At 54.2% G+C, this 25,359-nt stretch overlaps 8 protein-coding genes across 8 annotated transcripts; 6 read left to right on the forward strand and 2 right to left on the reverse strand.

The window, feature by feature from the left end:
- Nucleotides 1-3,434: 3,434 nt before the first annotated feature.
- GMORB2_1639 (uncharacterized protein) lies at nt 3,435-5,735 on the forward strand (the record flags this gene model as incomplete). The annotated part of the gene is made up of 3 exons (XM_035463621.1): nt 3,435-3,516; nt 4,910-5,350; nt 5,710-5,735. 3 exons carry the CDS (start codon nt 3,435-3,437, stop codon nt 5,733-5,735), a joined length of 549 nt encoding a protein of 182 aa, XP_035320452.1.
- A 546-nt stretch (nt 5,736-6,281) lies between these two features.
- Nucleotides 6,282-7,754, forward strand: GMORB2_1640 (ZnF C2H2; the record flags this gene model as incomplete). Its single annotated transcript, XM_035463622.1, has 1 exon — nt 6,282-7,754. The coding sequence occupies one exon, from the start codon at nt 6,282-6,284 to the stop codon at nt 7,752-7,754; it is 1,473 nt and encodes a 490-aa protein (XP_035320453.1).
- A 1,294-nt stretch (nt 7,755-9,048) lies between these two features.
- Nucleotides 9,049-10,152, forward strand: GMORB2_1641 (putative methyltransferase; the record flags this gene model as incomplete). The annotated part of the gene is made up of 1 exon (XM_035463623.1): nt 9,049-10,152. One exon carries the CDS (start codon nt 9,049-9,051, stop codon nt 10,150-10,152), a length of 1,104 nt encoding a protein of 367 aa, XP_035320454.1.
- Nucleotides 10,153-10,308: 156 nt separating this feature from the next.
- GMORB2_1642 (vacuolar protein sorting-associated protein 3) lies at nt 10,309-13,947 on the reverse strand (the record flags this gene model as incomplete). Its single annotated transcript, XM_035463624.1, has 3 exons — nt 10,309-13,266; nt 13,331-13,758; nt 13,815-13,947. The coding sequence occupies 3 exons, from the start codon at nt 13,945-13,947 to the stop codon at nt 10,309-10,311; spliced, it is 3,519 nt and encodes a 1,172-aa protein (XP_035320455.1).
- Nucleotides 13,948-14,426: 479 nt separating this feature from the next.
- Nucleotides 14,427-16,847, forward strand: GMORB2_1643 (uncharacterized protein; the record flags this gene model as incomplete). The annotated part of the gene is made up of 3 exons (XM_035463625.1): nt 14,427-14,547; nt 14,633-14,800; nt 14,863-16,847. The coding sequence occupies 3 exons, from the start codon at nt 14,427-14,429 to the stop codon at nt 16,845-16,847; spliced, it is 2,274 nt and encodes a 757-aa protein (XP_035320456.1).
- Nucleotides 16,848-18,352: 1,505 nt separating this feature from the next.
- On the forward strand, nt 18,353-21,031 carry GMORB2_1644 (uncharacterized protein; the record flags this gene model as incomplete). The annotated part of the gene is made up of 1 exon (XM_035463626.1): nt 18,353-21,031. One exon carries the CDS (start codon nt 18,353-18,355, stop codon nt 21,029-21,031), a length of 2,679 nt encoding a protein of 892 aa, XP_035320457.1.
- Nucleotides 21,032-21,830: 799 nt separating this feature from the next.
- On the reverse strand, nt 21,831-22,979 carry GMORB2_1645 (large subunit ribosomal protein L17e; the record flags this gene model as incomplete). The annotated part of the gene is made up of 4 exons (XM_035463627.1): nt 21,831-21,989; nt 22,048-22,235; nt 22,337-22,550; nt 22,977-22,979. 4 exons carry the CDS (start codon nt 22,977-22,979, stop codon nt 21,831-21,833), a joined length of 564 nt encoding a protein of 187 aa, XP_035320458.1.
- Nucleotides 22,980-23,875: 896 nt separating this feature from the next.
- GMORB2_1646 (rRNA 2'-O-methyltransferase fibrillarin) lies at nt 23,876-25,146 on the forward strand (the record flags this gene model as incomplete). Its single annotated transcript, XM_035463628.1, has 3 exons — nt 23,876-24,020; nt 24,179-24,952; nt 25,082-25,146. 3 exons carry the CDS (start codon nt 23,876-23,878, stop codon nt 25,144-25,146), a joined length of 984 nt encoding a protein of 327 aa, XP_035320459.1.
- Nucleotides 25,147-25,359: the final 213 nt, after the last annotated feature.

Genomic DNA, 25,359 nt, shown 5'->3' on the forward strand with positions numbered 1-25,359 from the left:
TCCATGGCATGTGAGGAAAAGCTCACGGTACCGCCAGCCATAGCAACTTCACTGCATTGCATCCGTAATAACATTACGGGGTATTGCTCGTACTAGCAGCCGCTACTATCACTGCTAGTGAATCTGTACTGATACCTGTAACGGCACTCAATGTATTACGCAAGCATCGATAACCCGGGCAGCCAAGGAGTCGAGGTCCAAGACCCATCATGCGGGGGCCGCAATGGGCAGCTGGCAACGGCAGCGGGAGGTGAGGCCATGGGCACGGACGCAACGGGTCGGGGATCATCTTGGGGCTCTGCTTATTATTTTTTCTTTTTCGCTCCTCTGTTCCGTCCAAGCTTGTTCCGTTTAAGGAGAGGAGAGGGGAGGGGAGGGGGAAGAGTAAGCGTATTGCTGCTATTGCTATTGCTACGCCAGGTAATAACAGAGAATTCGCAAGGGTATTAAGTTGATGGCGTACTTTCACATAATAATAAAAGTAATAACAACAACAGCAACAACAACAACAACAACAACAACAATAATAATAATAATAATAATAATAATAATAATACAAGATATAAATCAAGTGGTTTATTATATTCATAACATTTTGTGGTGTGTGTGTGTGTGTGTGTGTGCTCGGTTAGGCCTTGACTATACTCGTACTCGTACACGTAGATATCCGCCCCCCTCTTCCCCCCCCCCTGGCACCGGTCATAGTCGGCCGACCTGAAATGTCAGTCATCAGGGGTATCGGATGGTCAGAACTTAGCATCAAAGAGGAACAAGGGAAGGTGACATCAGTGAAATATGAAAGAAGAGGTCAAAAAGGGAAAAGGAAGCGAAGGGACACAGAGGCATAAAGTTAAATTGGACATTTTGAAATGTGCCATTTTACATATAACGGTGATGGAGAGTTTTTTCCCTACTTTCTGGTCTGAATTTTTTTTTTTGTTCAGGATCTATTATAAAAAGAAGAAGAAAGAAAGAAAAAAAGAAAAAGAAAAAAGAAAGGAAAAGGGATTGTGTTTTGGGCTTGGGCAGATATATGAGCCCGTACTCTGTTTTCATTTATTTTTTTACGTCGTGATACATGTACGTTTTTTCGACTCCCATCATGACCTGTACTTGGGGCGTACCTGCATTGTATGATGGATGATACATGTAGACGCGGTAGTTTCAAGTCAAGGGATGAGGAGGAGGAGGAGACTATCAGAGTACATTCTACTCAAGGTGGGAAGTGTGCACCGTAGTAATCATGATACCTATATGATAGATAGTACGATTATAATATATATATGTACGGAGCATTACCATGTAATACTATGTAATACTATGTAATACTCCATACTCCGTGGTAGCAAAAGAAGCAAGAGGAAGATGGAGATTCGAGACGAGTGTGATGGAGAAGGAAGAACGGGGACTTACCAATTCAGGTAGAGCGTCATCTGATTTCAGAAGAGAAAAAGAAAAAGAGACTAACAAAAAAAGGAATTTATAAAAAAAAAAAAAAAGAAAGAAAAAAAAGAGATCCCCATCTTATCCGTAGACGAAAACCCCCCCAGGTAAAGAAGATCCTCTCAAGAGAGGGAACCAACTTGACGGGCTAGACTGATGCTCACTGGTGGTTGGTCATTGAAAATTAGAGAGGTAAATAAGGATGGAGTACGGCGAGGTATCGTAAGTCTTACCAAAGCAGACGGGGCCGGCCACTGAACAGCTACTATTGGTGCGTGTCCGAACCGACCATCACCAATCTGGCTCCGGCATTCCTATCTGATTTGTCGCGTCCATAGCGTCGTCGCCTTTTACGTACGAGTACTCCTCGGTACATGTGCCTGTCTTTCCCTGTTAGAGGGCCAACGACCGCAGGACAATCTTGACTCTCTCGTCAACTTTTCTTTCTGATCTAACTACTGGTACGGGCAAGGCTCTCCATGTTGCCAACTATTGACCGATTAGGTGTCTGCTCCTTTCCCTTTCTTCTTCCTCCACGTCACTCGTCTATGTCTTACCTGGATATTCTCCAATACCAAGAACGAGAAGAAGAAGAAGAAGAAGAAGAAAAGTCTCCATCAGTGCCGTTGTGTTACGTGTGCTGCCAGTCACCACGCTGCGCTGCTCTCGCGGTACTGATATACTACCACTCCTACCGTGACCAGACAGGTATAAGTCTATTACGCACATGCTACGTACGTAATACTACGTCTTGTGTGTATTTTAATCAACGACACCATGTCCCCCCCACCTCCCCCCTCACTCTCCTCACCATCAAACCTCCCTGTCCCACATCAACTTTTCTCTTCTTCTTCTTCTTTTCCTGTCGTTGGTCCCCGGCAGGACGGATGCGAATGCGGATGCGTATATGCAATGCACAGTAATCTGACGTTTTTTTTTGGGGGGGGGAGGGAGGATTCCTCTTCTTCTCTCGTCCTATTCTTCTGCTTCTCTCTCCCGAGTTGCATGAGATCAATATTGATTATTAGTACCTCTACTAGTACTCTTTTTATTCTCGTGTAGCAGTACGAGTATCACCTGGCGAGTACTTGTAGATGTCATCTCCCTCTTCCCACCAAATTGTCTGATAAGAGACATTGGTGTCAGAGAGTTCAAGACAAATACAACAACAACAACAACAACAACAACAGAAGGTGGATTGAGACATTGAGAGTGTACGAGAACGTGATATTGAAAGTGGCACCTTTCCTTCCTTCTTTTTTTTCTCCTCTTTTTTTTTTCTTTTTTTCTTTTTCTTTTTCTTTTCTTCCATTGACAAGAGAACAGCTCTTCTGTGTACCGAAATAGTATGAAATAAAGTACGTGCATGGAATGATGATGAACAACCGGATCCTTATCCCTCAGTCGGGTCGGCCATAAGTCCAAAACGTCAGGCCGGGTCGAAACGTACACAGGTACGACCTGGACAGACGACAGGGGAGTCCCAAGATCGCGACGATAGTCCCGGGACTCGTTGTACGTCATGACTATGTACTCCGAGATTTGACGGTATATTAGAGAGCGGACTTGCTGCGGTTGTCGTGTGCAGGGTCTGTACGGTACGGTACGGTACGGTACGGTATGGAATAATACCGTAAAGCTCGTGGGGGATTGGACCCTCTCGTCGTTTATTATTACTATTATTGCTGTCGCCATTTACGAGAGTATACCAGAGTATACCAGCAGCTAGCACTAGGAATGAGTACGAGTATCTGTAATACTCTATTGCATCTGTACAGATTACATGCAGTACGTATCCTTTGTACATGCTATGCGAGTACCACGTAGCAGTAGGACTAATCTGTACAATCTACCAAGTATTACTATTACTCTACGTCCCCATCGCATCTAAACAACTGCCCCCCCCGACTAAGAGAAGAGAAAAGAAAAGAAAAATACGTAGATACATGTATCCGTACTCTGACCTTGAGATTTCCCTTCCCTTTCCCTCAATGAAGCCCGCCACCCCCAGCAAGCTCCGCCGATCCGACCTCCCGACAGCCATGTCTGAACAGCTCAGTATATGTGAGGTGGGTAATATTACACCACCCTTGCTTGTCCTTGTACAGACAGGCACACACATACTCTCTCCCCCTCTCTCTCCCTCCCTCCCTCTCTCTCTCTCTCTCTCTCTCTCTGATCGACTTCTGTTACCTTTTTGGAGTGAGGAGCGCGAGAGCGGATATACAAGGGGTATTGTATGGGGCATCTTCTTCTCCTTCTTTCCTTTCACGGTGTTCTGCTGTGATCCCCAGTATCAATCAACGTATGCACTCGACCACTACGTCAGGATTAAGGGGAGAGAGAGAGTGTGTGAGTGTGTGTGTGTGCAGAGTTCAGAGAGGTTCAGCATGATGATGAACATAGGATATAACTAATACGATATGATATGATATCTATGAACACGTACGTGTATGCAGTGCACAGTGACAGAAACAAAGAAAAAAAGAGAACCCATCGCCAACTTGCATCCTGGCTTTTCTCTGCCCAACCCCTGCCGACCTGTAAAGTGAGGCTTGGTTTAGGGCGGATACGATGGACGTCGCCGTCCTCAACCCTGTAGCCCTCGCACACACCCACACCACCATCTTTTTTCTTTTCTTTTCTTTTTTTTTCTATCCACACTCCTGTCCGCCCACAGCAACATACCCCCCCTCCCCCCCAATCTACTTTACCCCCCCAACCCCTGCTCTTCACATTCACACACACCCCTCCAAGTAGCAATCGTTCTGGCGGAGAGAGAGAGAGTATGTGTGTACTTTTTTTCCTCTCTTCTCCTTCCCCTACTCCGCCTTATTGTCTCCATGCCTGCTAACACTGGAGCCGTTTTTTTTTTGCTTGCTGCATAGCTCGGTCCTGCTTAGCCCCAACCTACTGGTGTAAATATATCATCGTTGGCATCTGCTCCTCTTCTCGACTTCTCTTCATTTGGTTCCTCCTCGTCTCTCATCATCTAACTCTCTCCTACCTCTATCTTTCCCCTCACATCCATATATATATATATACATATATATATCGTTTGTTTACTTCACCCCTCTCTCTATCCTACATTCGTTGTTATATATCCTCTCTCTCTCTCTCTCTCTCTTCTTTATAATACCTCTCCCTCTCTTTACCTTGGTATCTTCTGCATTCAAGGTGATTTGTTTCACAAGCTCAACATCCCGAACACACACACACACATACACACACACACACACACACGCGCGCGCGCGCACACATATCTATATACATATATTCCGAACTTGTGTATTATCGGACAACACTACTGGGGGAAAACTCGTCTCCTCACAACACTTCATCGTCATCACAATGGTTTCCTTGGCGGATCAGTCCATGACGCACGCCATCTTCACCCACCACGACACAATGTACACGGAAAACTACGATTCGAATCACAGCGAAGACACGGCTTCGCCCCCCATAGAGATGAACGGCCTCTACGACTATTCGTCCCTGACGCCCTCACAAATGACGTTTGATCACCACCTCCAGCACATCTACGCCGCCGACCCGTCTGCACAGTACGCCGAGTACGCACCGTTCGCAGCGGCACCCTCGCCCGGAGGCCTGAGCCTGTACGGAGCAGACGACGTGAACGGCATGCCCTCGTCTGGCCTGTCCACAGCCTCGGCCGACTCGTCCGCAGCGGGATCGCCGCAGTCGAACCCCGTGGGTATGACGCAGGACTGGTCGGGCCAGGGCCAGCAGCAGCAGCAGCAGATGCACCACAACCAGCACCCCGGCATCGTGGGAAACGACTACGTCTCCCCCGCCGATTTTGGCGGTGCTCCCGCTTATGCCACCCTCGACGAGTCCATGGCCGTCACCTTTGATTTCGGACAGCATCAGCCCAAGGGATTTGTCGGTACGTGTTGACCATTCTCCTCTAATTCTCCTACCCTTTTACCTTGTCCGACAGTATTGCGACCTTTCTCCGTCTTGTTTCCCTTGTTTCCCTTCCCTTCCCACCATCTTTCTCTCACCGCAGACCCACTAGGCTTTGACGTGACAAGTCATCTGCCCCTCCTTCTCAGCTGCAACACCCCTGTCTCTCCCCTCCCCCATGTTCGTCTGATTTTGTCCTGGCCATTGCATATGCTCAACGTCACTGTCTTTTTTTCTTCTTTGTACTTTCTCTCTTCTTCTTCAACCACGGTGCTGTTTTCTATGGTGATTCCTTTCCCCTTTCTCTCTTTCCTCCTGCCTCCTTTTCCACTCCACAAGGCAAGACCGTCACATTCCTTATCTGAGACATTTTGGTGCGGCTGTACGGGTCCAGTGGCTCTGTCTCTGCAATCTGGTTGGTTGGCTGGCCACTGGCAGGTCACCAGCCGTCCACTGGCTGGCGGTTGGCCATAGCATTAAGGCACCTCTTTTTCTTTTCTATTTTTTTTTTTTTTTTTACGAAAAAGTGCCCAGCACGCCATTACCGACTCGATCAACCGCTGGAGGAGAGCCGGTGTTTTACCACTGCCACTGCCACCGCTGCACCACAATGCCACTATTTTTTATTTACTACTTAACTCCATACTACGGAGTACCTTGGTGCTAGTAGCACCTTGGTAGTAAGTAGGATTACTATTCAACACACTCCATCCCCTTTCCCCCCCCCCCCCCCCCCCCCCCCCCCCCCCCCCCCCCCCCCCCCCCCCCCCCTTTCTACCTGTACTCTCTCTCTTCTCCCTCCCTTTCATTCTTTACTACTCTGGATCTTGAAGCGTCATCGTTGCATTACCCCTTCTTCAATTTATTACTGTTCCTTCTCGAAAATGGTCGACACATTTCCTTCCATCAACATGGATGCTAACTTTATCATAGCAGACCCCTCCCTCATCCATCCTGAGATCGGCGGCCCACCCATGGCTATCCCCCAGTTCAGTGCACCCTTCCAGCAGCAGCAGCAGCAACCCCACCAACCTACAAACTTCCCAGCCTCACCCTCCGTCTCTTCCTCCTCCCCCATGCTGCGAACCGACAGCGCCTCTCCCTTCTTCCAGAATGGCGCCAGCTACCACCACACGCACACTCCCTACTCCCACAGCCCTTATGCCACCCCCATCGACCCCAACGCCCGCCGTCCGAGCATGAGCAGCTTCGTCTCCCCCGGCTCGGCCGAGTACCACAGCGGCGACGAGGGCAAGGAGAAGCAGAGATGCACATACCCCGACTGCGGCAAGGTCTTCAAGGATCTCAAGGCCCACATGCTCACTCACCAGAATGAGCGGCCCGAGAAGTGCCCCATCCAGACCTGCGAGTATCACACCAAGGGCTTCGCCCGCAAGTACGACAAGAACCGCCACACCCTGACCCACTACAAGGGAACCATGGTCTGCGGCTTCTGCCCGGGATCGGGCTCGCCTGCCGAGAAGTCGTTCAACCGCGCCGACGTCTTCAAGAGGCACCTCACCACCGTCCACGCCGTCGAGCAGACGCCCCCCAACAGCCGCAAGAAGACGCCCAGCGGATCCTCGGACGGTGAGCAGAAGCTGACGGGATACGCCCCCGACGCCACCGGCAAGTGCAGCACCTGCACCCAGACCTTTGCCAACGCTCAGGACTTCTACGAGCACCTCGACGACTGCGTCCTGCGCATCGTCCAGCAGGAGGACCCCGCCGAGGCCGTCAACGCCCAGCACCTAGCCGAGGTCGAGAACGACAAGGCCGTGCTCAAGACGCTGGCCAGGCACAAGATCACCAATGTCAACCCCGCCGCCAACGACATGGACCAGCCCTCTCCCGTCGACGTGGCCGACGACGACGACGAGTCGGTGGCCGAAGAGATTGACGACGCCGACATGGCCGACCCCCAGTCTCACGACGAAGACCCCAAGGTCTTTGGCGACCAGAGGGTCAACCCGCCCAACGGCGTGCAAAAGTCGCGCGGCCTCACCCACTCGAGGGGGGGCGTGCCCATCAAGGTCAGGAGCAAGGACCGCAAGCCCAAGAGGTATCCCGCCTCGTGGGGTGACAATTCGCCCCACGCCGCCAACATGAAGAAGCGCGTCCTCGCCTGCTTCGACGGCCCCCGCCGCCTGGTCAAGGATGACATGCTCCTCTGCGTCGACCACGAGATGCGTCTCAAGCTTGGCGACGGCAAGCACTACGTCACCGACCTCGACGTCCAGACCGTCAAGCGCGCTGAGGGCTTCCTCGGTGCCACGGACGAGGAGAAGGGACCCTGGATCTCGGATGACCCCACCAAAGACCAGCTCAGGGAGATGCAGGAGATTCAGGACATGCTCACTATCGAGGGTAGTGCTTCTTCATAGCATGGGTACTCGGGTCTCTTATTTTATCTTGATTTCTTCTCCTACCCTGCTCCCTCTCCCTCCATTCCTCTCTCTCTCTCTCTCTCCCCCTCTCCCTCTCTCTGTCTTATTTGATACCCTCTTGACATCTTATCTCTCGTGACATGTTCCGAGATTGAAGAAACCTTTTTCACCCCGTCTCGGTCTTGCTGAAAGAGCTTGGCCATGGATTCTTTGTCTATATCATGTATCAGATTTGATACAATAATGTACATATATATATATATATATATATACATATATATATATACCCTTGTGTCTTTGCATCAAGGGTTGACGGATGGATGAATATTCCTAACTCATTCTGGGCGTTTTTTTTTGTTTATTCTGGTTATATGACCAAATTTTTTGGTCATCGCATGTTGGATATTGCTCTTTAAATCATTTGCTTCGCTTGAGAACTTGCTGGCTATACGAGTATCATGATTCAAGCCCAAGGTCCTTGGATTAACAATAATAAATCCTCCGCAGAGCGGTTACAACTGATATATTGCATCAAACGATTGACTGTGATCTGAATGTGAAGGTTGATATTGTTGCCATCTTTCTAGATTTTCTGCCGTCCCCCCCCCTTCTCTCCCCTCGCGGGCTCTTTGACCGTGACCTGATTATCTTGCCATGTCCTGACGTGACGTGGTGAGGGGCAGAACGACAACGACCCCACTAGACGTCCACTCATGGTTTCTCTCTCTCTCTTTCCCACGCTTGTCAGATCTCTCACCCTTTCCATCAGAGTTCAGAAAGGTCAATCTCTACCGGAATACTGACAGGATATCTTCCATGACCAGCTCAACAAAGCATACGGACATTATAGAACGCACCCTCCCACACCAACCTATTACGAGAGAAAAAGACGGGACAAGCTTTTCACTCTTTTATCCTTTCCATCTTCCTACTTGTACCTCTTCTACACTAACAACCCTCCCCCCACCGGCCCATCATGCCCCTCACGCCGCGAATAACCCTAGCGGGATCAAAGAAAGACCCACCGAACTAATAGACAGACCAAAGAAAAGAGAAGAAAAATAAAAGATCCGGAGTATGCTTCCCTCACCCCAGATCAATCTACAAGAGCAGAGGCGAGCAGGAGGCGAGCAGAGACTTAGCAAAAAAGAGAAGAGCGGAGGAGAACCCCTTCTGCCAACTAAACTCCCCTCCCCACCCCCTTTTTCCTCCCCCCCCCGGTCTCCTCGGTCCTCCACCCCGGTGCCCCCCGGTGCCCCCCGGTTCCCCTCTCCAAAAGAAGCGACCCAACATGTCACTCACATCACGAATAACCCTGACGGGAACAAATGAGGACGAGCCAGAGGACCTACTCTCCAGCGCCCTGGGCGTGATATACCCGGACGACGTGACCAACCAGCACGGAGACGCCGACCATCCCCTCTTGTACACGTCGCCGCACCTGCCCGGCCCGCCGTTGGGGTTCGACCTGATGGACCCTGATGCTGAGAGGGAGAGGATGCTGTTCAGCCATTACATGTGGAATGCTAGTCTGCTCATGGGGGAGCTGGTCGAGAGGGATACACTTGGCCTAGAGGGTGAGGGCGAGGCCGGACCCGGATTCGGACCCGGGATGAGCGAAGGTGTAAGTGGGGTTGGGGTCGGGATCGTTGACGGGACCACAGCGGGCGGAGCGAGGGACCCGAACGAAGCGGGGACAAGGACATTTGACGTCAGGGGAAAGTCAATCGTCGAGCTAGGTGCCGGTACTGCACTGCCGAGCATCATGGCCGCCATACTCGGAGCGTCGCGCGTCCTGGTCACGGACTACCCCTCTCAACCGGTGCTCGAGATGCTGAGGGGCAATGTCAGGAGGAATACGGAGGGCAGGACGGGGATTGCGATCGAGGGTACGACCACGAGCATGCCCGTCATCGAGGTTGAGGGTCACGAGTGGGGTGTGTTTGAGCGAAGCGAGGAGGAGGAAGAGAGCAAGGATGGCGAGGGCAGAGAGGACCAAGAGAACGAGAGCGAGCGCGGCGAGGACCAAAAATTGGAGAAGAAGAGAAACAAGTTTGATAGGGTGATTGCATGTGACTGTCTATGGATGCCATGGCAGCACGAAAACCTCAGGAAATCAATAGGTCACTTCCTAGCTCCCGGCCCCGAATCGAGAGCATGGGTCATTGCGGGGTTCCACACCGGCCGAGCCAAGATGGCCGGCTTCTTCGAGACGGAGGCCCTCCGACGCGATGCCGGTCTGGAAGTGGAGCACATCTGGGAGAGGGAGTGCGACGGCAAGGAGAGGGAGTGGGACCCCGAGGGGGAGGAGGAGGATCCCGGCATGAGGAAGAGGTGGCTCGTCGTTGGTATCCTCAAGAATGCCACGGGCTCATCTCAGAACCATAGCATATAGACAGAGAAGATGGAGAAAAAAATTCCTTTTTCAGAGAGGAGAGAAAAAAGGGGGGGTGGTGAAGAAGCAAAACATGCCAGTTCCAGAAAAAAAAAGGACGATACAATTGAGATAAAAACACCGTTTCACAAGTGCAAGTAACATAACTACTTCTGCTCAACCCGCTTCGACGCTACTACCCAGCTCATCAATCTTGCTGATGACATCGTGACTGACGCGCAGGTTCTGAGCGCCGTTCAGAGCCCTCCGCACGACAGCCTCGTTCTGCTCCACCACCAGGCGTCGCAGGGCGCCGACGAGGAAGCCGGACACGACGTCGACGGACCACGAGTCGGGTATCAGGCCCAGGACGTGGTCGACCTCGAACCACCGGCCGAAGCGATCCAGCAGGGCGCCCGTCTGCTCAACGCGGTCGCTCACGTCTTCTATGCGGAGGAACTCGTTTAGGACGGCGTACAGGAGGCGTTGTTGCTGGTCGGCCGGGGGCGGGGATGAAGCCGGCTCGGAGCCGGGGACTCTGCCGCTGCCCATGATACCCTTGCCTCCGCCTAGGCAGTACGACACGGCCGTGTCGTAGTCCCCCAGGCGGTGCACCAGGAGCCGCAGGGCGTCCTCGTGGTTGCGCTCCCGGCCCGACAGGATGATGGCCTCGGGTACGAGGAGGTCGGCGGGTAGGGCCGCGGCGATGCGGGCCCGTATGGCGGCCGCGTCGTACGGGTGCGGCCCGCTGAGGAGCTGCAGGAGCCGCAGCCGGCTGTGGTGCACGTCGCCCGCGTCCTCGGCCGGAGTGGGCGCGTTGTCCGCCAGGAAGTGCCGGTACGCCGGCTTGGGCGAGTCGAGCGCCCGGTACGCGTCGTACGTCGCCATGACGGCCGAGCGCCTGTCCGCCGACGACTCCAGGTCCCCCACCACCACGTCCAGGTAGTACCAGATCAGGTCACGCACGTAGCCCGTGCTGCCCTTGCCGAACACCAGGTGCTCCAGGTAGTATTTTACCGCGTCGGGCGCGTCCTCACGCAGGATGTCCACCACGTGCTCCGGCTCGAACCGCGGCGCCCGCCCGTTGTCCTCGGTGAAGACCTGCACCCCTAGCTTGGGGTTGCGACGCGCCAGCCACACCCCGTACTCCTGCACGAGGGGCTGGCTGCGGATCCGCGATAGGTACTCGCGCACCCGCAGCTCGCCGTCCCGTAGCTCCTGCCCGTCGTCGCGCTCGCCCTCGACAATGCGCCGCCACGTCGCCAGCACGTCCCCTGCCATCTTGCGGCTCTGGTACAGTCGGCTCAGGATGAAGAGCCGGTGGTATGTCTCCAGCAGACCCACCGCCCGCTCGAAGCAATCCACGCCCTTATCCACCACCTCGTTGAGCTCCTTGCGCACCGCACCGCCCGCCCCCGCCGCCCGCCCACCGGCTGTCTGGAGCGTCGACCTGTCCAGCTCCAGCAGCACCAGCAGCAGTGCCGCGTCCACCGTCCGATACACCTCTACCTCCTCCGACACGCTGGGGAGACCCTTCATCCCCCTCCACTTGATCAGGAATCGCCGCAGGAGGTGAAGTATCCGAGGACTCAGGCTGCCCACGCCGTGCCGAGACGACTCCTCAAACTCGCTGCTGCGGATGAACGCATCGGCCGTCCGCTTGATACCGCTTGATATCCATATGCCGCGGCGGCCCTGGATGATTTCGTTGCGCACCCCCGGTATCAGCGACAGCACCACCCTGGGGTCTAGGCTGCTCTCCACCAGCACCTCCTCGAGCACGCCAATCTCGCCGTCCGAGAACTCCTGTCCCGCAGGCGAGCTCAACAGGCTGGTCAGGAGGAGCAGGCCAACCTTCTGTTTGAGGTAGCTGAAGGTCAGGAACTCGAGTTCTGTCTGCGGCTCGCGCCGTCGAATAGCTCCGAGCACCGATACCACAGCACGGCGGTCAATCTTTTGCGATCCCACGTACCCTGCAGGGCATGCCGCCTCTAGTACTGAGTCATATCTCGCGACCAGTGGGTTGCGCATCGCCCACCATATGCGGTTGCCCACCCACACGGCTAGTCGTGTCTGTGTCTGGGCGAGGCGCCGTGTGAATTCTTCTGCCTCTGTATCTCGCGATGCTTCCCACCCTTCCGGCAGTGCCTCCCCGTCTTGCGAGTCCGAGTCAAACAGCTCCTTTTCTTTGGAGAGTCGCTCGATGGACAGCGCTGTGCGCGAGTCGGCGCTCTTGAGTGAGACCGTAGACGTGTCCGCGCTGATCGAGAAGGGCGTGAACTTCTTCTGACGTAGCCGGGACACGATCTCCTCCATCTCAGTTGAGTCACTGCCCGTCAGAGATCGGATCCCGTACACGACAGAACCGTCGACATCCTCGGCTTCTAGCCAGTACCGATCGTTTTCTGGCCCGTCCGAAGCATTGAGTGGCTGGATGTCGATTCCATGCCGAATCCCTTGTTCCGTCTCCTTAGCCATTGATGCCAGAACGAAGCCGTCATTATCGTCTTGCGGGGTTGGCTGCGAAGGATCTGACGAGGCGCAGTCGACAACCATTTCCTTAGGAAATCGTTCAAAGCTGACAGGGGCCCTGGTAGGATCCCCGTCCAAGTTGACAAACATGCCAATGCACGGCTCGACTGGGCTTGTACCCCTGATAACCAGGAACTCTTCAGGCGTAGGCGACGCAATGTGGGGTTTTAGGAAAACTTGTCTCTGCGGCTGAGATGGTGTGCCAGTCCTCGAAGGCGGTTGGGGCAGCGGCTTGTTGGTTGACGAAGGGGTCGCGCCATCTTCACCGGGCGGAGGACTCCTCGACGGCGTTGATGGCCCAGAGTCGGGCTGGAAGACGGATGTACCCAAGCTTGTGCTTCGACTGTGGCTCTGAGCGCCCATGGATGGTCGGTTGTGGGCCGAGGAATTACTCCTGGTGACGCCGCCGGTTGGCGAAGGGGCGGGTAGACTCTGTGCATGTCCAATTTCATCGGGAGGCGGTGACTCGTCCAATGACGAGATGCTCATCAAGGGAATTCTCAACTGCCTCTCGACATCGAGGAGCAGGTATGACTTGGAGTCGGCCACGCATGCGATGGCATCTCGGCGAACAGAGAGGGTACTTCCGGGTAGAGGAATATCCTGATAGTATTGTCAGAAAATCATCGGCCGCGACAACCACACATCAGGTATGCAGGTGACATACGTGAACTATTCGAGGCTCCTCTCCGAGCCGGATAGCCTGAATGAGCCTATTGAGCGAAACAAGAACTGTCTGGGCAGCGGGGCGGCCATCATGCGCCTGGCTGTCGAAGGGCTCATTAAGGTCAACACCGCCAATCCAGCTACAATTCCTCAATTTGCGGTTCCCGTAGGCAGGGCTGAGCTCGGGGAGAGAATAAAATGTCACGGTCCAGTTGCAGCGGATGCAGGCCTTGCCTGCGCGAGGGAGGATAAGGATCTGCTGGACACCAGGGAGCGACCCGGAAGAGGCGCCCGAGGGCTCTGCATAGTATGGGGCCAGACGAGAGGCAAGTATATATACAGGACGTCCGGTTCTATCACTAGGGTCTGGAGGGATTTTGACAAAATGTAATAGCTCGGATGCGCTGGTGCCGACGTACAGGTTGTTGTCTGCCTCAGTCAGTTATACGGCCGCCTTGCTACTAATGCTTCACGGGCCAACCTACCGTAATAGTCGACGCAGTTAATCTTGACGTCTGACTCTGACCCATCTGCCGACAGCGGCACCTCGTCGAGAAGAGGCTTTAGGATGAACGGCCCATCGACGCGCCTCGAGGGTTCCTGGGGAGCCGAGGACATGACGGTGGAAGCGACGGGTAGGTGCACAGTGAGATCATTTGGAGGGCGCAATCGTCATGGTCGCAACCGAAGGCCGACCCAGAAGGTAGCAAGAAAAGCAGGGTATTTTAAACCGCAGTAATCGAGCAGACTTGGAGGTCAATGATGACGGATGTGAAAAGCTGCGCTTGTTGGCTGTTACTTGTATGCATGGAGCTCTCGCACGAGGGGCGGGCAGGCAGGCCTCTCTTCTTCCCAAGGCTGAATTGAGGCGCAGTACGAGGCACGAAGGTGTGGCGCATAACACGGAGCTTGTAGCTGGCCCGTCAGGCGGCGAATTGCAAAGCCGTTGACTTCACCACGTTTCACATCCACGGCCTCTCTGCTGTCACTGAGCGCGCGACAATTAAACCGCACACAAGACCCTCGTTATTATTTCACGGGAATCACTGTCTACTCGCCCAGCCGATGAATCCTACTTCCCCAATAGGTTCCTCATAATGGCGGACCCAGTGAGCTTTGCGGAGGAGGCTGCTGCGGCAGCCTCGGCCGAATCGCAGCAGCCCGCGCCTACGTTCGAAGGCGAGAACAAGTTTCAACATGCCATCTCGGTATGGAGGAGTGAGTAGTCATCTCTGTCTATCCGATATTAGGACGTCCTGAACCCCTCATGGCGACGTACATGGGCGCTTACTAGAGGCGGCAGACCTCGACTTGACGACCCTCACATCTAAGCTCGATAATACGGCATCGGAAATTGTGACCTACCAACGAGACTCGACGGTCCAGCGCAAGGACCTGGCTCAGAAGACCAAGGAATTCCGCAAAATGGACGATGAGTCCAAGCTTAGCGAAGTCAAGGGATTACTCAAAGGTAAGACTACCGATCAGCTCTATCGATCGTACTGCCCAGGTCCTGATCATCAAGCAATACAGCATACCAGGGCTTCATTGATGTCCTCACGAACCACTCCAAATCTGTCAACTCGGCCTTTTTGCAGGCATATTCGTCCTTATCCGAAGTCCCCGACCCCTACCCGCTGCTGGAAGCCTCGGTCGATTCTATGCTCGTATCCGAAGACACGCTCCCCAGGCTGACCGAAGAGAATAAGCACCTTCAGCAGAACCTGTCACAGGTCACGGCGACGCTGGAGGAAACAGAGGCTAAGCTGCAGAGCGAGCGAACAGCGCGCAGGGAGATCGAAGACAACCTAGAGAAGCGTGTCAGGGATGTCGAGTCGTCATGGAATGCCGTCCTTGAGGAGAAGACGGACAACTGGGCGGCCAAGGAGAAGACGATGGAGGAAAAGGCCGAGAACCAAGAGCGTCTGCTCAATGAGATGCGGGCCAGCTACGAGGTCAGCCAGCGAATGGGCAAGAGCGGCGGGGATGAGAGTACGCAGCGTAGCCACGTCTCAAGCGTCGAGATGGAGATGCTGCACTCAGACCTTGAGCGCGCGAGCACCCGGTTGGCCGAGGTAGAGGCAAGGAATGAGCAGCTGAGGATAGACCTGGCCCAAGCTAAGTCGACCGTGTCGAACCAGACCGAGGCGTCGCTGGAGGATGACCCTGGATACATGCGCATGCGCGCAGAAAACTCGTCACTCATCCGGAAGCTCGACGGCTCCAGGGTCGAGAAGGAGGCGTTGAGACGGGAATTCGACCAGAGGCTCCGGTCCCTGGAGAGGGAGACGGCCCTTCTCAAGGAGGAGAGAGAATCTCTCAAGGCCAAAGTGGAGAAGTGGGGCGACTATGATGAGTTGAAGCAGGAGCTCGAGGTGCTCAAGAGCATCGAGTTTGCTACAGGAGATGATGGCGAAGCGGGCAACGACCTGGGTGAAGACGCCAAGAGCGGTACGAAGGACACACTGGAGACGCTTCTGCTGGCACGCAACAAGAAGCTAGGCGATGAGCTCACGGTGCTTCGTGTGTCGTACCAGGGCGTCAACACGCGACTCGAAGACCTACAGGAGGAGCTGTCGAGGACAAACGCCGAGCTAGAGAAGGCGCGCAACCTCAATGAGAAGCTGGAGGCCGACCTGGAGGCCATGCATACCGAGGGGGCCAACGCTTTCCCGTCTGGCGTATCGGTGGCTGGAACTTACGTGACGCGTGGACCGCCAGCTACTACACGCAGGGGAGGTGGCAGGAGCTCGCCGACGTCATCCATAATCAGCGGTCTGGACCCGAGGTCATCACTGGCCGGTGAGCGCGAACCAATGGGTGGGGGATCGGGCATCCTGCCCATGGTCAAGGCGCAGCGCGACCGATTCAAGAAGAAGAACTCTGAGCTGGAGCGCGAACTGTCGGAGAACCACCGGGCATTGCAGCAGCTGCGGCACGAGGTGGCAGCGCTACAAAAGGATAACCTCAACCTGTACGAGAAGACGCGATACGTGTCGACGTATAACCGCGGCGGTGCCACAGCCGCAACGTCATCAGCCTACACCGGGAGCCCGAACCCGTCGACAGTGGCCATAGGCACCAGCGGCGGCGCAGGCAGCCCGGGCATAGAGCTAGACCGGTACCGCAAGGCGTACGAATCCAACCTGTCGCCCTTTGCGGCGTTCCGGGGCCGCGAGTCGGCGCGCGCCTACCGCCGCATGAGCTTCCCCGAGCGCATCGTCTATTCTATCACGCGCATGGTCATGGCATCCCGCACCAGCCGCAACATCTTTGCCGCGTACTGTCTCGCCCTACACGTCCTCGTCTTCCTGTCACTGTACTGGCTCGGGACTGCCGATTCGGACACGCATGCCAGCCAGCTGGGATCCACTATGGCTGCTGCCGGAGGTGCCGCTGCTGGCGGGGTGGCCGGTGGGAGGACAGGAGGCGTAGGAGGAGCTGCGGCGGGGGGCAACTCGCAGAATATCCCGCAGGGCCACGGTCAATGGAAGCAGGATGGCTTCGGAGGTCGGTAACTCTCGATTGTTACCGTGCCGTGGTTCGGTGTATTCCTGTATGTATATATCGTGTGCTGTTGTAAGCAATCACTTTTCTTTTTGAGAGAGACAGTTTTGCCATTTCATTTTGCCGTCCCTTTTCTCGTCTCTCGTTATTACTTGCTTTCCCCCCCCCAAATCCTGTTTAGCCTCGATGAGAAGAGGTAGAAGACGTGACAGACAAACAAATGTCATGTGTACAGTGCTGTCTCACGAGATCCACTGTTAGGGTCAAGTTGAGAGCACGTCAATATTTTCTTCTTTGTGTGCTCTCTTTTCCATTTATTCCTTACTCGAGAGATAGATTACATACTGCAAGTCATGATGGCAGAGATAGATAGACAGCTGGGTATGCAAGGGAGATTCTGTCTTGGAGCGTTGAATGCGAGGCCATCTCGTTCTCCTACTATTGGCAGTGACTGTAGGAGTATTATTGACTATCACTGCCGATGATGATGGTACTGGTAGTAACACATGTTCTATTAACATATAAACCGTATAAGCATCCCTATTCGCACCGAAACTATTACAGATTGTGCCTGGTGGTGACTTTGGACGTGCGTGGCGCATGAGTGGCGCACCGGTAGCGGGGGTAGCAACAGCCTCGCCACGCAACCACACCGCTATAGAAGCCCTCTTGCGCCCCTTTCTCCTAGGACCTGAACTTTCCTTTCTCTTTCCTCATCGCGAAATGAACTCTTTTAGGAGCTACCCTTCCTGAACCAGTGAGGCCAGCCCGTCGCATAAACCCATCGTAACCGGCTCTAGAGCCTACCGCACGTCCTTGGGGAAGCGGCGGCTGCCGACAAGACACAGAGAGTAGTTGTCAAAAGATATGATTCAAATTGCCATGTATCTACAGCCCTGCCTAGAAATCTACACGTAGGATATATATATCACAGGCAGGCTACGGAACATCATACTGCGTTACGTGCTGAATACTTCCCTGATTAGTAATGGTTGTGCATATGCTGTGTAAACGGCGGCAGGTGCGACGACCAGCTGATTAGCTCTTTACCGTCCGTTCCCCTGGTCCGGCTGCATCGTGCAGGAAGGAGCGATGGAGCATCCTTTGGGGCCCCAAAAACTGGGTCAAGAAGCGTTAGTTCCTCCCCCCCCCCCCCCCCCCCGCCCCCCCCCGCCAAAAAAACCTGCGTCAACGTCACGTTGCTGCTTGACTTACCATTCCGTTTTATTACGGATGTATGACCCTTCACCCGCACAAACCCCTCGGCTTCTTGTGTTACGCCTCAGCGCTTGACAAAATCGTTGAATTTAGCTTGGACTCACATGTTCGGGCCTTGAGCGTTGGCACGTACACATACGCTACTATTCAATTTCTCTGTTTTCCTCACTGTGCCATGGACTGCTCCTCTTTGATCCGCATTGCATACAAGTGCGGCCTGACATCATACTCGTAGTGTACGAGCAATACATTCAGTGTCCATCGGGAGAAAGAGGAAATCGTCACCCGCCACAACACCATGGTAGACGACCGCCTGGGACTGGAATCGGCAGCAGATAATCGCCGGGAACCTGGTTCACGGACCCCCGTACAGGGGCTTGGAACCGACCCCCAAGAAGCCGGCGACGACCACGGCACTCCCCCGAGGCCTACCAAGAGATGCAGAACAATGGCCGGTGGTGACGAGGATTGCAACGCCAGCTCCGAGGCACCCGGGAAGCGATCATGGCTTGAGGGAGCCATTCCGGTTGAGATATTCGGAATCATTACCTCGTATCTCACTCGCGCCGACGTCAGGAACCTCCGTCTTGTTTGCCAGGAATTCGACAGGCAGGTTTCAGTCAAGTATTTCAGAAGTGTTGTCGTGCCTTTCCGATCTGAGCTTTACGGTAAACAACACCCTCAGAACGGCATAGCACGTCCCTCCAACTCTCTGTTCTACGATGGCATGCGCATCTTCCAGACATTCGGCCCCCACATCCTCCGCTTTGCTCTGTCTCTCGAGATCGACTACAGTTCGCTCGCGTACCCGCCAGTGAAGCTCACCCAAGAGATCGTTCCCTCGTTCTGGGGGATCTACCGCTGGCCACACGGATCGTACAGCCGCTACTTGGACCTCGAGGGCATCGAAGAGACTGCCGACGAGACGCTGGGCATGAAGGAGGCTCTCCGCTGCCTGACAACCGTCACAAACCTTGGTCTCTATTGCGATGCAGGCCTCGGTTGCATTGGCTCTCATCAGGATTATGTGCGGGCCGCCGCAAGCAGAGCAGGGCGGACGCAGCATCCGACCTTTGCTTCCTTTGCTCCGGCGGAAAACGAGCCGGGATCCCGGGACCGCCGCGACACTGTCACCGTTTCTAATGCAAACCTTCTGCGTCGTGCGAGCAGGGATGACACAAATGGTATTGCCCAGCACAACTACACGATTCTCAAGAGAATGGCTTGCGGCGCAGGGTATCGTGACGCCCAGGCTGATGAGGCAATTCGGCTCCTTCTCAATACTGAAGGTATCGATATAGAAGCCCTCTACCTAAGCACAGATCCCTTCCCTAGCTCTAATCCTGGAGACTATGACACCGGATACAGACGGGGGCAAAGTCAAGGCGAAGATCCTCGAGCTGTATTGGATCTTGAGGCCTTCCATGAGCATGGCTTTCTACCCGCCGACCCCCCTGCCGCCCCCAACATTCCTCAACATCAACACCAACAGCTGGATCAGCAACTGCAAGCGCAGCTACCAATGAACCTTCGGTTCAACACACTCTTCTCCGCCCCTTCTTCCCCCCGAGCGACGGCCACACCACTCACGCAGGCCCAAAAGGAGCTACTTCTGGAGCTGGGATGGGCTCATCGAGCCATGATCCAATCATACGTCATCTCCATGATAGACAATTCCAGGGCTGGCCTTCTCGATAACCTCACAACGTTGACGATAGCCAAGATACCGAGCTGCCATCTCAACATTCTCTACAATGACCACCTGTGGCAGAATATTCCTAGCCTGTCCAACGTGTCATTGGCTGTGATTGCAGACTGGCGGAAGATCTCGAAGCGACACGATTCAACCATTGAAGATGCCCCTGTATTTCCCGTTGAAGCGGTCCCCGGCGTCTACAAACTTCTCAACGAGTATATCAGTCGGCAGCCCGGGATAAAGAGCTTGCACTTCGAGTGGATATGCGGCGGCGAATTCGGCCTCGGTGCCTACCAGCGCAACCAGCATGTCCTCCCGGCACCCTTCTTTGCGGACCCGCAAGACATGGTCTCGGCCACTGGTGTGTTGGAGTCACTCGAGAGGCTGTTGAGGCTGCCACACATCCAGCACCTGTCTCTCAATAACTGCTGGATTTCGCCCCAGGTCTTTCTCCAGATGATGCGTCAGATGGGATTGTCATCGCTTGAAAAGCTGGCGCTCGAATCAGTGTCCCTTACCGGACCCCCGAGCCTCACACCTCAGGTGTGGTACGCAAACCCTCGGAATCTACCGGGCCTTCTGCTCAACAACCCCCCTTTGCCTGCGCCCATGGAACATGTGCCGCTCGGATATCCCGCAGAAGGGACAATGCCATATGAGCAAGGAGATCAGGTACATGGAGGCGGTGGCCCTGTGGAGTCTGTTGAGCAAACGCAGTCCCCCTTCCCCTACTGGTTCTTGTGGTCCGCACTGCTGGAACACTTTTCCCCCCGCCGCCGCGACCATTTGAGGAGCAGGTTCCGCGGAAATGCCACCACGGCAACCAGCGCTGCGGAGACGCATGACCAGTGGTGGGAGCGGTCACGCATCATGTCCTTTTCACGGCGCTTTGTACCTTGTGCGAGCCAACTGGGCAGGGATGAACTGCACTATCGGATCAAGAACATATCCGTAAAGTCATGCGGCTACATCGGTGTCGATGCTCGCCACGTCCTGACGAGAAGCCTGTTGCCGCGTAACATTTACCACCTACCCGAGGAATCCAGGAGCGGGGTCTACAGGGCCATCAACGACATGGTACTGCGGCCGCAGGACAAACTGCTCGGATGTATCATACCCTACATCCAACCCAGCGAGGTCATCAGCTTAACTGAACTAGGAATGATTTTTGGTTGGACAGGCGTTTACAGCCGAGCCATGGTGGACGAGGCCGTGGACGACGACATCCTGCGCCCAGGCAGTGGCCGATTCACCGGCGTTCTCGAGACTACCGGAACCTAGGAGGGTGTTTTTCGTCTTGTTCCCATTGCCATTTTTTCCCCTTGCTTTGCTTTGGCTTTTAGTTGCATCTCATGTTGATACCTAACAATGCGCATTGTGTCCGCGTACTCTGCCAATTTCGAGGAGCTTTTCTTGGACAATGGATGTCGGAGTTTGGGGCATTGGGGCTATTGATTACAAATTGCATGCTTTCATTTTTATACCTGGAGTATGCGGACTTTCTGTGTGAAGAGAAGGGGTTAACATGAAAATCTGCGTATGAGAATAGGAAACAATGCTGCCGTATCACTTGGAAATGGGCAGGGTACTACTACAAAGCAGACATATACGTAGGATTGGAGATTTCCTTTATTCGGGCACTCGCGATGAATCAGAAAGCCCCGGCTATTCTCCCTTGCAACCCACTCCTTTATGCCATATGCCTTTTGATAGAGTGAAAGATGGCTGGGATAAGAGAAGGGATAGTATGTCTTGTAACAGCCGAAAGGGGGGGGAGAACGGAGTGGGAGAGATGAAAACGGGAAAATGTTGCCTTTTCCACGACTTAAAAAAGAAAAAGAAAAACTCCCTCGGCTTTTTTTCTTCTTTTATTAAAACAAAAAAAAACAGACATCATTTAAATCCCTTTCTTTTTGAAAAGTTCATCGTTAGGCCCCATCATTCGATCTTTTCTCAAGTAGACTTTTTCTTTCTTTTTTTTATTCATTTCATCATCTCTTCTTTTTTTTAATGTTGTTCCCCGAGAGAGAGAAATCAGTCAAGGTAGTAAGGGAAGACAGAACGAAGTTTAATATTGAATCTATGCAGCGGTAATGGCCTGGCGGGTACGGGCACCACGCTGCCTCGAGTTGAGGCGGACCTCCTCACGACCAACGACCTGCTCGGACTTCTGGACGACCTCGTCACCCTCAGTGAGGATGAGCTCGATGTGGCAGGGGCAAGACATGTAGGGGTTGATCTGGGATTTGTCAGTTGATTGATCGAGTATGGGGGTAGAGGGGAGAAGAGAAACGTACACGACCGTGAGCACGGTAAGTGCGGCGACGTTGCTTAGGAGCCTGGTTGACCTGGATGTGCTTGACAATCAGGGCACCGGTGTCGAGACCCTTGGCATCAGCGTTGGCCTCGGCGTTCTTGAGGAGACCGAGGAGGTACTCGGCCGACTTGACGGGCCAGCGGGCCTTGGAGACACCCCACTGCTTGCCTGTTGGGAAGATGTCATGTCAGATTGAGATTTCTTTTCTCTTCTTTTTCTTCCTTGCAAGGAGAGTCTAATCGCTGTATTGCTGAGACTTTATGACATACCCTGGGCGGTACGGCCGATGGAACCGGCGTAGCGGCGGAAGGGGATAGCCTCGGTGTGCTGCTTGACGTTCTCGAGGAGGGTGATGGCGCGCTGGAGCTTCCAGCCGTTGATGGCCTGGGCAGTCTCGCGGGTGTTCTTGAACGAGACGCGGAGGTAGGAGCCGCGGGCGCGGGCCGACTTGGCGGACTCAATCTCGGTCGCAGCGTATCGCACCTAATTTGTTTTCAAACCATGTCAGCTTTCTTGTTCCGTATCTCTCATTTTCATTTTTTTTGGCTCTTTGTCATCGTGTGTGTTCGCAGTGCATCCAGATAAAGAAGAAGAGTGAACAGTCCGGGGTTGTTGAAGAAGAAGGGTGCATGTATATGTATGTGTGGCCTTTTGGCACAGAAGGAAGAGAAGAGATGTGGAAAATCTCATCACACAGACAACACAGGCGAAAGAGTGGACGTTTGTGTTTAAAGATCCATCTTCCCCATCTCTTCCTATCTTCTAACCCCCCCCCCCCCCCCCCCCCCCCTCCCGCGGCAATGTCACGACGTTCCTTCTTTCCTGTTCGAACTGGACGTAGAGAACACACGCTCTCTTTCAAGAGATATCTCGAGATAGAGACGAAAGGGGTAAATGGCAATCACTCACCATCTCGTCGGTATTGGTGGTTGTGGTGGTGACGGGGATTCGGTTCGACGTCGTCGTGGGCGGCTGAACTGAGAGATGGAGGAATTCCAACTTTTTGCCCTAAAGGTGCCTTTGCTTCCCGGGGGGTGGACAGACCACACAAAAAAGTCGCTTATCCACTTTGGGGTATTTTGTTAGGGCTTAGCTGCCCTGCGATTTTTTTCTGCAGGTGCAATGCAGTGCAGCTGTCCAGAGGGTGCGCAGGGTCTCTCACCCCAAGAGTAGAGAATTCCGGAAAACGTCTATCAAAAAAGGACTGCACGTGAATCAAAAAAAATCTATCATTCCTCCTAATGAAACAATTCCTTTTTTTTCTCGAACGGTCTGACTTTTCTCAGATCAATTGATGTGATTTCTTCCGTAGTGATAAAAAAATATTGTGCACACTTCACTTACAATCGTCGCGTAAGTCACATGACCTTACTAGAAACCAACTTCTAAGTCACGTGAACGCCACTTTGTCATTTTTGGAGGGGCAGACTTGTCAGCAAGACTGTGGCAAACATTCGGGATAAAGTTTATCCTTAAATCCCCACTTAATAATCGGAATTGGGTGGGAACACGGCCGCCAGCGGCAGAAAAAAAAAAGCTTCAGAAATTTTTCTTCCGCCTCGAGGAAGAAAAAAAGCGTCAAAGGCCCTTGCACCCAGCAACATACCTCCGTACAAAGATTTGCCCTGTCAACATCCACTCCCGACAGAACAATCAGCCCTGTTACCCTCTTGTAATACAAAGAGCAACAGGATAGTCTGGGCATCAATCTTCCCATCATCTATTACTACTAAACCAATTGCTCTCTCCGATTGAGCAATCTTTTCTCGGAGCAGACCCCCTCCCTCACATCTATACATCTCTTGATCATGCCTCCCTTCGGTGGACGTGGTGGTGGTCCTCGCGGCGGTGGCCGTGGCGGTCCTCGTGGAGGTGCTCGCGGAGGCTTTGGCGGTGGTGGCCGTGGAGGATTCGGTGGTGGTGGCCGTGGAGGAGGCTTCGGCGGTGGCCGTGGTATGTTTCATCTCTTCTCCTTCTCCTTCTTCTCCTTCTTCTCCTCCCACTGCGGATTCCCATCATCTATCCTGAGGAGAGTCCTTCTACATCGTCGATGTTGATGACGGCGATTGATGAGAACTTGTATGCTGACGAGGGATGATCGGGATAAACAGGCGGCATCGGAAAGGGTGCTCCCCGTGGCCGTGGCGGTCCTCGCGGCGGCGGTCGCGGTGGCCGTGGCGGAGGTGCCCCCGGACAGAAGGGCGGCGCCAAGGTGATTGTCGAGCCTCACCGTCACGCGGGCGTGTTCGTGATCCGCGGCGGCAAGGAGGACGGCCTGGCCACGCGCAACATCACGCCCGGCGAGTCGGTGTACGGCGAGAAGCGCGTGTCGGTGGACGAGACGCAGCAGAACGACGACGGCACCACGACGACGACCAAGGTCGAGTACCGCACGTGGAACCCCTTCCGCAGCAAGCTGTGCGCCGCCATCGCCGGTGGTGCCGACGACATCTACATGAAGCCCGGCTCGCGCGTCCTGTACCTGGGCGGCGCCTCAGGCACGTCCGTCTCCCACGTCGCCGACCTGGTCGGCCCCACGGGCTACGTCTACGCCGTCGAGTTCTCGTCGCGCTCCGGCCGCGACCTCGTCGGCATGGCGTCCAAGCGCACAAACGTCGTCCCCATCGTCGAGGACGCCCGCCAGCCGGCCCGCTACCGCATGGTCGTCCCCATGGTCGACGTCATCTTCGCCGACGTCGCCCAGCCCGACCAGGCCCGCATCGTCGCCATGAACGCAAACTGGTTCCTCAAGGCCGGCGGCGGCGTCCTCATCTCCATCAAGGCCAACTGCATTGACAGCACCGCCCCCGCCGCCGAGGTCTTCGCCAACGAGGTCCAGAAGATGCGTGCCGACGGCATCAAGCCCAAGTACCAGCTCACCCTGGGTAAGAGATTTTCTTTTCCCTTATCCCCCCCCCCTTTTTTTTCTCTTATTATTTTTTACCACTTCCCTCTACCTCCCAACTCTTCTCCCTCTACCAATCATGTCTTGCTAACCAACATCAACCCTGCAGAGCCCTTCGAGCGTGACCATTGTCTCGTCGCCGGTATCTTCAACCGTATCCAGAAGTCGACCTAAGAAATAATACTGCACGATGATGATGACAGAAAAGGAGACATGTCCGAGTTCAACCTACCCTGCATGAATCAAACATACGCATGGCAGGTTGAGCTCTTCCCCCTCCCTCTCTCCTCGTCCTTCTCTCTTTTCTCTCCCTCCCTCTCTCTCTCCCTCTCTCTCTCTCTCCATCTCGACAAAGAAGAAAAAAAATCATTTCCAGGATTGTTATAC

The sequence above is a fragment of the Geosmithia morbida genome, assembly GCF_012550715.1.
Source record: "Geosmithia morbida isolate 1262 chromosome Unknown scaffold_10, whole genome shotgun sequence".
NCBI classification, from domain to species: Eukaryota; Fungi; Ascomycota; class Sordariomycetes; order Hypocreales; family Bionectriaceae; genus Geosmithia; species Geosmithia morbida.